This window comes from Nothobranchius furzeri, chromosome 13 (assembly GCF_043380555.1).
Source record: "Nothobranchius furzeri strain GRZ-AD chromosome 13, NfurGRZ-RIMD1, whole genome shotgun sequence".
Classification (NCBI taxonomy): domain Eukaryota; kingdom Metazoa; phylum Chordata; class Actinopteri; order Cyprinodontiformes; family Nothobranchiidae; genus Nothobranchius; species Nothobranchius furzeri.
In genome coordinates, this window is record NC_091753.1 from 49633058 (window position 1) to 49647649 (window position 14592).

At 40.8% G+C, this 14592-nt stretch overlaps 1 protein-coding gene across 3 annotated transcripts in view; it reads right to left on the minus strand.

Annotated features, from left to right (window-relative positions):
- esamb (endothelial cell adhesion molecule b) overlaps window positions 1-14592 on the minus strand; it is an 82733-nt gene that overhangs the window by 8011 nt on the left and 60130 nt on the right. The window contains exons 1-5 of one of the 3 annotated variants that reach the window (XM_054742538.2): window positions 11603-11726; window positions 10415-10560; window positions 9596-9797; window positions 7772-7927; window positions 5156-5200 (exon numbers count right to left, since the gene is read on the minus strand). In XM_054742538.2, coding sequence (XP_054598513.1) covers window positions 5156-5200; window positions 7772-7927; window positions 9596-9797; window positions 10415-10540 — 529 coding nt within the window. In that variant the 5' untranslated portion in view covers window positions 10541-10560; window positions 11603-11726. Of the gene's footprint in view, window positions 1-5155; window positions 5201-7771; window positions 7928-9595; window positions 9798-10414; window positions 10561-11602; window positions 11727-14592 lie in introns of those variants that run through there. The other 2 variants (XM_054742536.2, XM_054742537.2) reach the window with 2 other exon arrangements.

Genomic DNA, 14592 nt, shown 5'->3' on the forward strand with positions numbered 1-14592 from the left:
AAGTTTTTGGTAAACGAGTAAAGTTGCTTCAGATATTTTTAGAGCTGACTATTTTTTTCTGATTCACTGTTAGCATTATTAGCTCAACGTTAGCCTCTAGTCTTCTTTTCCAGATATTTAAGTGAAACAAAAAGAGGCAGTGGCTTCATAGGTGGAGAAGAAATAACTTCTGGGCCGTTCCTTTGACTGGCTTCCCTTCTCTCCACAACGATAAGTGTTCAATTACAAATGCCAGCACAAACTTGGTAACCCTGCAGGCTCAAAAGTGATTGGCTCTGGAAGTATGGAGGTGGGACAGCTTGTCAACAAAGACTACATCCCTCTTTGGCCTTTTTTTAACCCTCCCATTGTCCTAATGGGTGTGAGGTGGTGCTCACTCCTCACCCCTGCCACGTGGACCTCAAGGGATAAACCATCAATCCTGCTCAATGGTCAACTTTCCTCGCGGGGTCACACCCATAACGACAGTGGGAGGGTTCAAAGGAAAAAAACTGGAAACCCTCCAGTCGGCTGAGAGGGAAATTTTATTGTAACTTTCCTTTCAACATGATATGAATGTTTTGTGATTATTTCACTGTAAAATTCTTAATTATTGCACCTTTAAGCTAAGATCTAACCAGACTGTCACTAAGCAACTTTTAAAACTTCAACACACCAAAGTCATGACAAGGCACAGAGTACGTTTGCATCCATTGCGCAAATCTGTTCTTCTTTGCACATCTGGCTCTGAAATTCTGTTACAAGCACAAGCTGAAGAAAAAAAAAAAACAAGCTTCATGAGGGACTTATAGCTGCAAATCCCCTGAAATCCAATCTGCGACGCCACTCCGTGGCATGTCTTCATCTGATGTGTTTTTGCTTTTGTGGCAACATGAATAAATGACATGTGTTCCTGTGTGGAGAAATCGCCACCCGGGCGAGTGCTGTTAACGTGTTTCAGGACGTCCGTTGCTCTTTATTATTTTGCAAAGAAAAAATAAGAGTAATGCAGCCCAGAAACTCATCCAGAGCATCACGGATAAAAAGTCAAGGTTTGCACAAACGTCAGCAGGTGGCATGTTAAGCTTCCACGCAGCTGCTGCTTTTACTAAGTTTAGGTGAATAAAAGGGAGAGTAGATTGCCAGATTCCCAACTGAAACACCTGTCCCCTACCCTGATTATTTAATCCACCAGGCTGAATAATCTAAACCCCAGTTGTGTAAGATTAGATGTAAATCAGCTGACTCTGAAAACTTGGAATGAGTAACTTCATACCAAGAACACGTTTGTTTAAAAGTTTGCCCGGAGACAAAATTAGGAATAGGCTATACGTCACAGGTCTCCAATTTTACACTTTCTGGCTTTTTAGCTAGCTGAATCATTCCAGTAACGTTGGTGTTCTCCGTGGCATTTGTGTACTATAGGGCTTGCGATCATATCATGATCACCGACGCGGCCGCCCTGTTGGAGGCGTGTGAGTCCTTACTTGTTGCTTGTTTCTACCGTAAACAGAGCACTCAGTCTCATTCTTGCGGCTTAAATTCATCTATTGTTCACTTGATCGATTATATTACACAACTCTAGTAAATCGTTGCTACGTTGTGGGGTGACACACGTGATCACCAGGTGAATAAAGGTGGAAAACAAGCTAACTTTTCACCGTTTTCCTGCTTAGAGGCATAACGGCGGAGACCAAGTATCGAGCATAGCAAAGTCTCGTCGGCTCACTTGGATCGCAGCAATAAGGCGACTAAACATCACCTTCTGGAGTATTTTCATTCTGGTAAGTTACAGATGGTGTACATTTTTTATACATCGTTTCTTTCCTTCAACCACGACATGCACACAACACACACACACACACACACACACACACACACACACACACACACACACACACACACACACACACACACACACACACACACACACACACACACACACACACACAGGTAAGCTAAAGCAGGTGCACTGATACACAACACAACTTCTCTTGCTACACTTCTTCAGTGGGATGACAATTTTGATTGATTTCCTAGAAAAAACAACAAATAAAACTTTTACCTCTCATCCGAACGTTTACATCTGCTCACACCAAAAACAAGAAAGCCGAAAATGTCCGTTATGCAGAACTGCATCGGCATATGAATCAAAACCATTTATAAACGCTGATTTTATCCACATACCGGTCCCCAACGTCTTTATTTAATGTATCCCTGTATATTCCGCATCCTTTTTGGGATTTTATATTGTCGTTTACCCTTTCTTTCACCCAAATCTGCTTTTTCTCTGCGACAGTACCGTTTGTTTCACGGTTTGTTTACACTCGTCAAGCTTCCAACATGTCCGCGCACATCCCAGAATGCTATTCGTAATCACGTGTGATCACAAGCCCTTTTGCTGCAGCCTGCCAAGGACAACGATCAACAATGTACACAAGATCATCAGACTGCTTACCAAGGCTTTAAATTGTGTCTGTCTACATTCATAACTGGAAAGGTAAGTTAACAGCTTCTGCCTTGGGTTGCTAAATGATACATGCTAGCTCTAACAGCACAGTGAGGAAGCTATGCTAACAACGTTAGCAGAGAGTTAGCATTTAAGAAACAACAAAGACTCATGATATGAACCTTAATGGCAAGTTTGGTAAACAAATGAGCTTAAAACGTTTTTTCATGCCTCTTAATGTTTTACCATCATAGTATAGCTGTAAATACACTGTGGAGATTAAAAAAATTACTTAATTGTATGACTACATCTGGCTAATCCGCTAACGCCAGGTATACAATTAAAGTTTTACACAGAAAAGTGAAACATTTACATTCCCATTAAAGGTGAAGGACTTTGAGAACAATTTATCTACATTTATACTCAAATACATTGTTTTAATGGCTCTTTTGGTTCACTGCACAACATATACAGTTAAGGAAGCATTACCCAATTTGAACTAATCTACGTGTGTACAGAAATAAAATTTATGGTTTCCCTAAATAATGCAAACAGTAAATGCAAGAACTGGACACTCAAATCTAACACCACATACAGACTAGAAAGATTTAAAGGACAAATATGAACCTTTGACCCCAAAATCTGTACAAATGCTACTTTAAAATCCTAAATCCAGGAAACAATGTTCCAAAAGGGTAAAGGTGTAGAACACTCGTTTAATCAACACATTGCCTGTGGTTTGTGGTAGGAATGAATGCCTTGCAAGCCGTACTCAGGGGCAAAAAGCCCAGAAGCACAAGGATCAGCACGGACAAGTCTGCTGCAGCAGAGAGTTGCAGAACACGGCAGGACTTGGAATCTTATTTCCTGATATTTGACATCTCGCCTCACATTGGCTAACAGCAACACGACTCTACCACTGACGTCGTTTGCTCTGCGATGTTGATGTATTATCACTAGGGATGTCCTGATCAGGTTTTTTGCCCCCGGGTCCGAGTCATCTGATTTTGAGAATCTGCCGATACAGAGTCCCGATCCGGTACTTTCGATACATAAAAAAAAAAAAATAAAAAAAAAGGAAGAAACAGTTCCAGAATGTTCCTTATTTTTTATTTAACCACCTTTTTATTTTAATTTAACCACCTTTTTATTTTAATTTTTAACAACAGATCACTTCTGTGAGGTAGCTTGAACAATCAATAAATAACATAAATTCTTCACTTTTGGACTTTATTGCAAATATAAAAAGTCTAATATAAAACAGATAGAACTTCAACTTAAAATACCTGGCAGGGGTCTATTTTGCCTCGGCCCCCAAAATGCTTAGATACGTCCCTGGGCATGGGACGGAGTTTTGAAGATGATCTGAATTGTAACAACTATATAAATACTACATGCTGATAAATGATTGCTTTATACAGGTACAAACGTGTAGTGCGATAAATCTACCTACATTTTATTTTTTAAGAACTTTATTTTGCTTTCTTGGTTTTTATTTTCCTATCTTCCTCTCCTGTCTGTCTCTGATCTTCTGATCTTCCTGCATCTCCCAGTCCTACAGAAAAACTCCTGCCCGCTTCCTTCTTTTTCACCTTACAAGTAACTTTTTTTAACTAGCAGATAAAATTGATCTATTGACCGCAAAAAAAGCGGAGTGTGCGCTGCCCGGCTGCGCCAGTGACGAGCGCTGCAGCGTGAGCGCGTCCACACGTCGTGCTCTTATACAGACAGAACTTACCAGAGCAAAAATTAACGGACACGAATGACTGTGTGTTAATTATATATTTTTGGTGACGCCACTTAGGAAATGTTACTGTGGCCGTGTGCAGAACACAGTTGGAGTTCATGAATAATCAGCGGTCTGCCTGCCGCTCTGCATCTCTGCTCAAAATAATCCCCGCTACGCTGAGTCCATATGAATAATATAATAAAGGTAGAAACTGGATCTCTTTTGTGCTCCTTCTGGGTTTGTAAGTTAAGGGCATCAGGGGAGCCTGACAACCTGAGAACCAAGCTGCTCTCCTGTAATTTTAACCCAGTATCCAACTCCGGATCGGGAAGTGAAGCCCAAGTCCCGATCAGTCTGAAACCACGTGATCGGGGCTGATTTCCAATCATGTGATCAGATCAGGACATCCCTAATTATCACCACAAATAGCACAAGCCTGGAGGAGCTTCTGCTATGTGGTGGGGTTCCTTATGCTAACAGTTAGCTCTTGCTAGCCGAGACATTTTTTGCTGTCTTCTGGATGCTAAAACATCAACAGCCTTTCCTGTCACGTGCTAAGAGTCCAAGCGACCACTTGATCTGTCAGGACTTTCAATTCCTAGCGTTTCACCGTCTTTTTTCTATCAGAAGCTAATGCAGGAGATAGGTGTAGGAGACTATTTTCATGTTCAGCCTGCATGAAAAACTCAGAGTGACCCATTTTAATCAGAAATAATCATTAAGAAATGGGCTTTCAGTGTTCCACACCTTTAAAATATATAAAAAAGCCTAAGGATACAACCAGTGTTTTTATTTTAATTATTAAAGCTTGAAAACAAATTTTAAATCAATGTTTTTAGAGCATTTTTATACATAGGGTAGATTTTTTTCCCCTTTAAATCTTTTCTACAGACATTTTCACTACAGAAAATGCACCTCCTATGGATGTGGAGGGTTGCAGGTGAAGGTGGGATGGATTTGGGTTACAAAAGGGAGAATGAATGAGTGAACGACCTTACCCATGAACCCAAGGACAAGCATGGGCTGTGGACATGCTCTCCATTCTGAGTTTTTGTGTAGGAGGAGAGATGAAAGAAATAAAGCATGAATGAGAGGCAGGGAAGGAGTGGCGTAAAATGATGAAGAGGATGAAAGAGCAACATGTGCTGCTGTGGATTTATTTAGTACCAAATCCAACTTATGTCTTTACAGGGGCCAATCAGGGGGCTTGTTAGACGAGGTCAACAGGAAATGAGCAAAATGAGAGGATCAACAACAGACAGACTGCTGAAAGAGATAAGCAGCGATGATAAAGTTCAAAAGTCACAAGAATTAGCATCAGCATAGCTAAAAGCACAGCATTTGAGTGACGTGAGAGAATACACACACACACACGCGTAACATGGGTGTGTGTTCAGCACAACAAAAGCCTGTGTTAATGCACAATCAGAGGGAGTAGTTTTCAACTTATGAGTATGGGGACTTTTCTGCAATAAAGAGATGAAGGCTGTGGATCAGTCGATACACCATCAATCAGCCTAAGTCCTGTCGTTCAGAAGCAGATGGCGTTTTTTTCCTCCTTTGAAGTGTCATTTCAAAATAACGAGCTTTTCTGTTTTTCTTTCATAGGCAGCAGTTAAAGGGGCGGGGTGGGGGTGCCGTGTGTCTCCCTCTGCAAAGAGGATTTCATGCTGCCTGTCGTGGAAAATTGGAGAATCTTCCTTTGAGGTAAATTTGGAGTATCCTCAGCCGCGGGCAGAAAGATTTGAGTCTGTGTCTTGGAGGGGCTCAGTTGGCTGCTTACAACATCAAATGGGAGAACAAAAGCAGGTTGTTGTCTTATTTTTTTGGGGACAAACAATCAATCAGACTGACTTCTGATGCTCCTCTTTGGCAAATTTATGTAATTCTACTATTATTCTTGGATTTCTGATGTCTAACAAAACCTTTAGAAAATGAACCAAAATCCAATCCAATTTTATTTATAAAGCGCATTCACAAGGCATTACAACCAAACAAGGCGCTGTAAAATCTTCCTGCATGACTATTTTTTTTTATTGTAGAACGCAGTATCACCAAAAATTATGACTTTTCCTTAAGTTACAATAGTTCTATGATCTATACAAAACAAGTTCCTAAAATTATTTGCACTAAATCCCTCTCAGGTAAATTGGTCCTCGCAGTTTTATTCTTGACGATTTCAGTACCTTCCACAATGAGCTGTTTCAGGTCACTTTAAGGAACAAGCCCCAACCCAAAGGCTGCTATACGGAGCCTAAGTCATGCCCATCTACTTCCGGACCATGGGTCCCCGGAAGAACGAAAAAAATGAATGCAAGTCAATAAGGCTAAAAACGTCATTTTCTAATTCCGCTTGTATGTTCCATGGATTTCACATATGATGTCCTTGAATTTTAAAGAAGCTTTTTGATAACAAGAACGGGGGGAAACACAATTTTAGGTTTTGTGTGAAAATAAGCCCAAGACTACAAATGCGCTTCACGAAAGTGACGTCATGGAACCAGACACGGAGAGAACAGAGGGGAAATGGCTGCAAGTTCAGCAAACTTCAAATCCTTCCTTCGGGAGGAAAGAACCACCACAGATCTGGCCATGTGGTAAGTAGCAGCTACGCTAGGGGAGAGGAGAATTTGTGGTGACGTCACATTTGCGATGTGCCGATTTCTGGTTTGTAGTCATGCTAATTACGAACTTTTACAAGCTGATGAATCTCAAACGACTGGCATGGTCGAAACACACATTACAGCACCGTTAACTTGCATTCATTTTTCGTTCTTCCAGGGAGTCATGAGCCAACCGGAAGGGGAGGAGACTTAGGCTTTCTATAAGCGGAGAAGCTTCTATATTGGGGAGGGGCTCAGGCTCAGAGTAGAGCAGCTATTCTTTTAGTTTAGACAATAGAGAGGGGGTGCTAATTTCCCTGTTTGCGACATCACAAACAGGGACTCCTGAAGCTGCTTGATTTAGGCACACAAATTTAGGCAAGCACCAACAGCTAGCATTTTTAAATCACGCCTGAAAACTCACTACTTCAACCTAGCTTATATAACATAATTATGACCATCACTTACATCTGCATTGTTTAAAAATTGACTTTACAATATCAACTTCCATACTATTGAGGTTCTTTTTTAAAATGTTTTTCTAATTTTTATTCACCCTGTGTCTTATTGATTTTTAGCTGTTAGCTTTTGGGAATTTTGTTGTATTTCCTTTTTATCTTTTATCTGTGTTCGACATGTTTGTATACCGCCGGTTTGATTAACTAACATTTTTAGTGTACAGCACCTTGTTTGGTTGTAATGCCTTGTGAATGCGCTTTATAAATAAAATTGGATTGGATTGAATTGGAAATTTGATGGCAAATAATAATGAACTCTATCACAAATACCTCTACCACAAATAATGGCATGGGTTTTCTCGTGCTGGGTGTTTATAGAGGCAGTAGAGGCCCACATGGCAGAACAAATGGATGCAAATGGTGAGCTTAATGGGGAGCTTCAGTCACGCCCCGTTCACTTGCATACTTCAAGGGATGCAGTCCTGTCTTTTATTTGGTCAGGGGATCTATAAGATGACCAGAAGGGAAGGAGTGACCCCTTTAAAGTACTCACTCTGCATCGGGGAGAAGAAGACCTCAGAAACAGGTGCAGCCTTGGTCCATTTATACTGAGGAGCTGGTTTCCCATCACTGGACCTGCAGCTCAGAGTCACGTTGCCTTTCACCACCGAGGTTCCTGTCATGCTGCACACTGGAGGTGATGGTGGGACTGGACACACACACATGCACACGCACACACACACATCTTACTAACACATCAGCCACTGACCACGTACATTAGTTTTAATCCTGAGATTTCTCAGAGCAGTGGCCAGATTGTATAAAAATAACTTGTTTCCATCTGCTTCTGGAAGATGACATAATTCTCTCAGAGCTCGTGAATCCCTTAACAGCAAATGAGTTTTATTCGGACACCACTTCCTCACGAGTTATTTTTTTTCTTCAATAGACTGTTTCAATTAAAAATCCCTCAAAGTACTTGGGCTGAACGTGTAAATCCTAAAAAAACATGACTGAGTTGAAATAAGGACTTTCCTGATGAGCCTCTGAAGCAAAGATATTCTGGTTTTGAGGGCATGTCAAAGAATTGTAATTAACAGAATCTGGGTGTGTTTAGAGCAGGGGTCTGCAACCTTTGGAAAAAAAAACACATTTACAATTCTGAGAAATATCCAAGACAGAGGATTAGGGCCACTGAAAAAAAGGTTCTCTTTTCTCAGATTTCTGTGACAAAAGTCAAAACTCTGAGATTAAAACCAAAGCTCAATTTCCCTCTCTACTGTAAATATCTACTATAAGACCTGTGTTGTCATTTTTAAGAAATACGCCATTTTGTTTCTATTATTTGGCTTTAAAGGTCTCATTTAGTTCTGTAGTATGAATGAATGACTTGTGGGGAATAAAAGCTCTGGCGCTCCCGTTTTCCCCGCATGCACTGAAGTTTTATCTCCACAAATAACACCAGTGTTACGGTGTTCCACCATGTGGCGTTGCTAATGCTAATGGTTAGCTTCTATGGGCTGAGACGTGCTCTGCTGTTTTCTGGCTGCTAAGTCAACGTAGCCTTCCGTGGTTCCAAGCTAAGGTGGGTGAGTTCATGAATGCTAATTTTCCCTGTGACCTAAAAGAGACTGGCTTTTTCTGACTAAACCATTTTCCCATTTATTTTGTTTCTGCAGCTAATGCTTAAACCTGCATAGTTTTTATTTAGTAACATAGCCAAAGTTATTAAAGGTCAACTGTACTCAGATTTTTCATACATTTGCAGTGTTCTCTAGTAGGAATGAATGCCTTGTAAGTCATTCTCTGGGAAAACATTTCCGGTGCGCCTGCTTGAAGATGTAGCTGTAAGCTGAAGGAGAAAGTATAGCTTCAGAGAGCAGGATGTGGAGTCTTATTTCCTGATATTTGGACACCTTGCCTCTGATTGGCTAACAGAAACACGACTCTACCACTGACTCGGTTTGCTTTGCAACGCAGGCCTGAAGGAATTCAGCCGTGCGGTGGAGTTGGTAATGCTAATGGTTAGCTTCAACTAGCCGAGAGGTTCTCTGCTGTTTACTGGACAGTAAACCAACAACAGCCTTCCCCGCTGTGAGCCAAGACGAGTGAGTCCATGCTGACAGCATGACGTAGAGCTGTTGGGCTTTTCGTAACCAAACATTTTTTCATCTATTTTCTATCAAAAACTAATGCAGGAAATAATATTGTCACATTCCATTTGCTTGTTCAACTCAGAGTGGCTGATCAATTTCAAAAATAACAAGTAAAAAAATGTATTTTCAGTGAACCTGCTCTTAAAGAGCCACTTGTGGCTCCAGAGCCGCAGATTGCAGACCCATGAATAGTACCCATCTGTTGCCATGGATGCCATTACCTTTGACGTTGAGCCTCATCTCTCCGGTGAGGCCGGGACCACCAGGAACGATGACATGGCACAAGTACTGCCCCGAGTCGGTTTCTTGGGTGTCGTTTATGTAAATGGAGAGGTTGGCCGAGGGCATGGTCACACTGAAGCCCACCCTCTTGGTAAACTCGTTCTGTCCGTGCCCGACTTTCCCTGAGCTGAAGTTTATCACCTGACCAGAAACGACACATTGATGGTCATTATCGCTCGAGAGGAAATCGTCTGATTTCTGCTCTCTTCAGCCATGTCGAGATGTGCAGATTAACACGGGAAAACTGATATGAAGATAATCCCCAAATGTACAGCTGGTGGATGTTGAAATTTAGGCAGATTTTCTCTTTGAGATAAGCTCAGAGGCATCAAAACACTGAAATTATTTAGATTATAATAACCATGTACACAAACATGTACACGCTACACATACAAAAGGTAAAAACTGTTTGTAATAAATGAATGCTTCAGTGACATTTACAAAAATCTACAAAATATTATCGTTTATTGGTATTCCACCAGTAAGAGCATGCATCATTCCTCAGGTTTTGATGGAGCAGACGGGGATAAAATGTATCCTCACAAAGTTGTTTAATTTGTTCAGTCCAGTTATTTGAAGTTCAGTGAACTCTGTGATAACACACAAGAGGATCAGAGTTTTGTTGTAATTCCTTTAAAGCGACTCTCCTCTTTGCTACGCTACGGAGGCCAGAACTGGGTCACAGGACTCATCAGGACTGGGATCAGGTCTACAGAGGGGGTCGAGCTAGTTCGTCCTCTTGGGTCTGAGCTCCTCACCTGTTTGGACTCGTTGCCTGTAAAGTGCCAGATGATGGTGTTCAGTGAGATGTCGGAGTTGGGGCTGTACCAGGCCTGTAACACCACCATCTGGCCCTTCACCACCTCCATCTCTTTGCTGGGCATCTCCACCTTGTGAGTGTCACCTGGAACAAAAACACAGACCGGTTTGGGTTTAACAGCTGGTCCCTAGAGGTCTGTCTGTCTGTCTGTCTGTCTGTCTGTCTATCTATATGTATATATATACATACATATATATATATATATATATAAATATGTATATATATTTATATATACATATATATATAAATATCATATATATATATATATATATATATAGATAGATAGATAGATAGATAGATAGATAGATAGATAGATAGATAGATAGATAGATAGATAGATAGATAGATATAGATATCTATATATAGATATATATAGTCTATACGGTTTCATGTGCTAGTTATGGCTAAAGTAATCTTTAATCTCTTCAAAACGGAATCAATCATAGCAGGGTGAATCTAAACATGTCATGAAACAAAAAGAGAAAACATTTTATGGACATTTTAAAGACATTCTGAGATTTCATTGGTGATTTTCTAGACTTTCATTGGTATTAAAGGATTCTTTTTGGGTTAAAGGTAAATTGAAACATGAGAAATACATAGTATAATAATTCTGAGTCATGCAAAGCAATATTACTTTTTTTACTGTTATATAACATATTATTATATTATATTATAATATAATATAATAATATAATATCTAAATAAGTAATATTAAAATAATAATAATAATGTATGCTAATAATGTTTCAATTTTGAAGATTTATTTATTTTTTTGCAGTCACAATTTCATGTTTTGATAAGATTTAGGGACTAAAATATTTTACCCCACTTGGTAAAATAACTACCTTTAATTATTCTGTTACAAATCAGATTTTTGCCAATTTTCATTTTTTCCAAAAACAGCAACACACCAAAGGAGGAGGTATCATCTGCACAAAAAATACACATCGGACATATAAAGTCAAATTATTTCCTCTCATTTTCAACAAGAAAACAAGGAAATTAAAGATGCTTGGAATAAGGACCTGCTTATTAAGGACACAAGGAAGGACAAAAAATATATATAAAAAATAAATAAACAAATAAATAAATAAACGACGTGAGGCGAGTCTGTGGAACTCACAGGGCGCCCGGTCACCTGAAACGGACAGCTGAAGCTGGATCAGCTGATCCCAGCAGTCGATTTCTACATTCGTCTCCAGTTTGAAGTTCGGCTCAAACGCTGAAGCAAGAAAGGAAACGAGAGTGCCCGCTGTCTGTAAGTCCTTCAGCGGCAGAGAGGAAAGCGGTGAAAAGTGTCTCTCACATGCTCCGAGGGAATCATGGATAGGTCGGGATGACAGAGAGAGAGAGATGATCCCAGCTGAGATCCACGCTGCTTCATTCTTCAGACTGAGAGTGAGTAAAGACGAGAGAACAGGAGGGGTGGAGGCTCATAGATGATGAAATGTGGGAGGAATGGACACGCATGTTAGCGTGTGTGTTTGGGATTGAGAGCGAGGCAGAAAGCACAAGGGAGAAAGAAAAATAACAAAACAGGGCAGAACTTGTTTTTACTCGTGCTTTTTAATCTTCCTGGGATAACGTGACACCGTAGGGGTTCCTTTAATTTCTGAATCTGAGCCTCATAAATCCTGCTGACTAACCTCTGAGATCCCGGCTCAATCCTCTCACTTTAGGTGGACAAAAGAACTCAGCCGGACAAATAACATGATGAAACACATGGTCACTTTTCCACCGCTCAAATCATTAGTCACAGCGAGATTCGTGAGATTAGGAGAGACTTTTTCACGGCACAAAAAAGTCAGAAAGAACCTTCTATAATAAATAACATGTTTTTTATGACAAAGTATATTTTGTCGCATCGACAGTTGAAAATTGTTGCATCCCTTGAGTGTTTTTTGCAGCACATGCATCATTCTGAAGCAGCAGACCAGATTAATCGACTCATGTTTATTAGTTGCAGCCGTGCAAGCTCCAGAGATCTTCCAGCAGGATGTGGTGCAGCTGCCGTACCACACAGCGATGCAGCTGGTCATGATGCTGTTGGTGGAACGTGGACATGATGAAGATGGATGCTCTGGCTTTTCTATGTCTGCAGAGGAAGTGGAGGCACTGCTGAACTGTTTTGGCTGGTTAAGCTGAATTGCTGCCCCATAAAATACCCTCATATATATGCACACCCCCAGGGATATGCTGTTGAAAGTAAAGCCATGAAATCCAAATGCTGCCATGTTGGTTTCTGGATTCAGAGTCCAAAAACTCAGATTGTAACTCTGAAAGTCTTGCTTCTTCATCTGCATGCAGTAAACACACACACACACACACACACACACACACACACACACACACACACACACACACACACACACACACACACACACACACACACACACACACACACACACACACACACACACACACACACACAACAGAAAGTATTCACTGTCTGCATATGTCGGCTGTCTCCAACACTGAAGACGTGTACTGGACATGTATGCATGGGATTAATATCTTCATCTTCTTGTCAGACGCTTTATGATTGATAGCACACAGCAGCCTGAGGTGCAGATGGATTGTGTGTTTCCAGATTTGAAACATTTTTTTCTTCAGAAATCCTGTTAGAGATCTGCTTTCAGAGCTGCTGTTGCACCATTAACCAACGGTGAGGAAATTATTACGGGTGTGACTGGTTTGTGATTGTTGACAAAATAGCTCCTGAACCACAATTAATTAAGTTCTGAGTTGCAATTTTATTAACAGAGGCTTTTGAATCAGTTTTGTTAATTGTTTTGATATTTGAATCAAAACTGGATATTGTCATGTTCCGTGTCCCTTTGTTCCCCAGCCCCTCCAGTTCCCACTCCAGGTTCTCCTTTTGTGTTTCATGGCGCCCTCATGTGTCCTTTGTCTGCGTCTTTCCCCATGTGTCTCCTAATGTTTCTCCATCCCTCTCTGGATTCCCTTTTGTGTTCTCTTAGCGCCCTCATGTGTCCTTTGTCTGCATCTCTGTTATGTGTCTTCTGTTTGTAGGCCTTTTTATCATTCCCTCAGGTCCGTTGTTCATTTAGTTATCCTCTGTCCCTCCAGTTGCAGCTCCAGCCTCTTGTTCCCCAGCCCAGTATGTGTGTGTGTGAGTTGTTTATGTCTCTGTGTGTGTGTTAGTCCTTCCCACAGCCTTTTAGTTTGGATTTGTAGTTTTAGGTTTATCTGTCCTCCTTTGGTTCTGTTTCCCCATTTGCCCTCTAGGTTTCCCCCCTCTTAGCCACGCCCCTGTAGTTTCTTTCTGTAGTGTTTTCCTTAGTGTCAGCTTCCCCATAGAATATTAGTTATGTTCATGCCTTCTGGTCTTTTGTTTTTCTCTTAAGTCATTTTCCTTTGTTACAGCCTTTCATTATTTAGTGTTTTTCCCACCAGTGTTTTCTTCCTCCTCCCTGAGTTGGTAATTGTGTTCACCTGGTCCCTCTCCCCACACACCTGCAATTCATCTCCCTCTCATCCTCCCAGTCTATTTAAGCCCTGTCTTGTCACTCTGTTTGTTGGTTCATTGTCGTATGTGTCTGCGTTGCTCGTTTCCCTCTCAAGTTTTCCCGAGTCTGTGCTCATGTGTGAGCTTTTGTTTGTTTTGGAATTTTCAGTGAGCTTTTGAGAGTTAGTCTTATTAGTTGTGCTTTGGATTTTGGCGCATCCTCCTTAAATTAAAGGAATTTATTTTCTTAACTACTCCTGCCTCGAGTCGTTCTGGGGATTCTGCATCTTGGGTCCAAACCTCCTGCTCTCAACGTGACAGATATTTGAAAGATTCTCTAGTTCCAACATCAAATGTTCCTTAAAAATTTAGAGGTTTTTTTTATGTTTGTGAGAGTGTGCTTGCATTATTATGGTTTTCTAACTATTTTAGTTGAAAATGCAATTATTTCTGGAACAATTTATCATTTTTTGATCAATGAACTCAAACTTGTGTTCTGGTGCAAAATGCGCAAGCGTGTAATGGGTGGAGGACCCGGGTAAATGCAGAAGTGCTGTGGTTATAAGCCGAGCATTTACCTGTTTCAACACAATCCTCCCAGACCTCCTCCAAGACAAACTGTCCGACTTCCTGATGAACAGGAA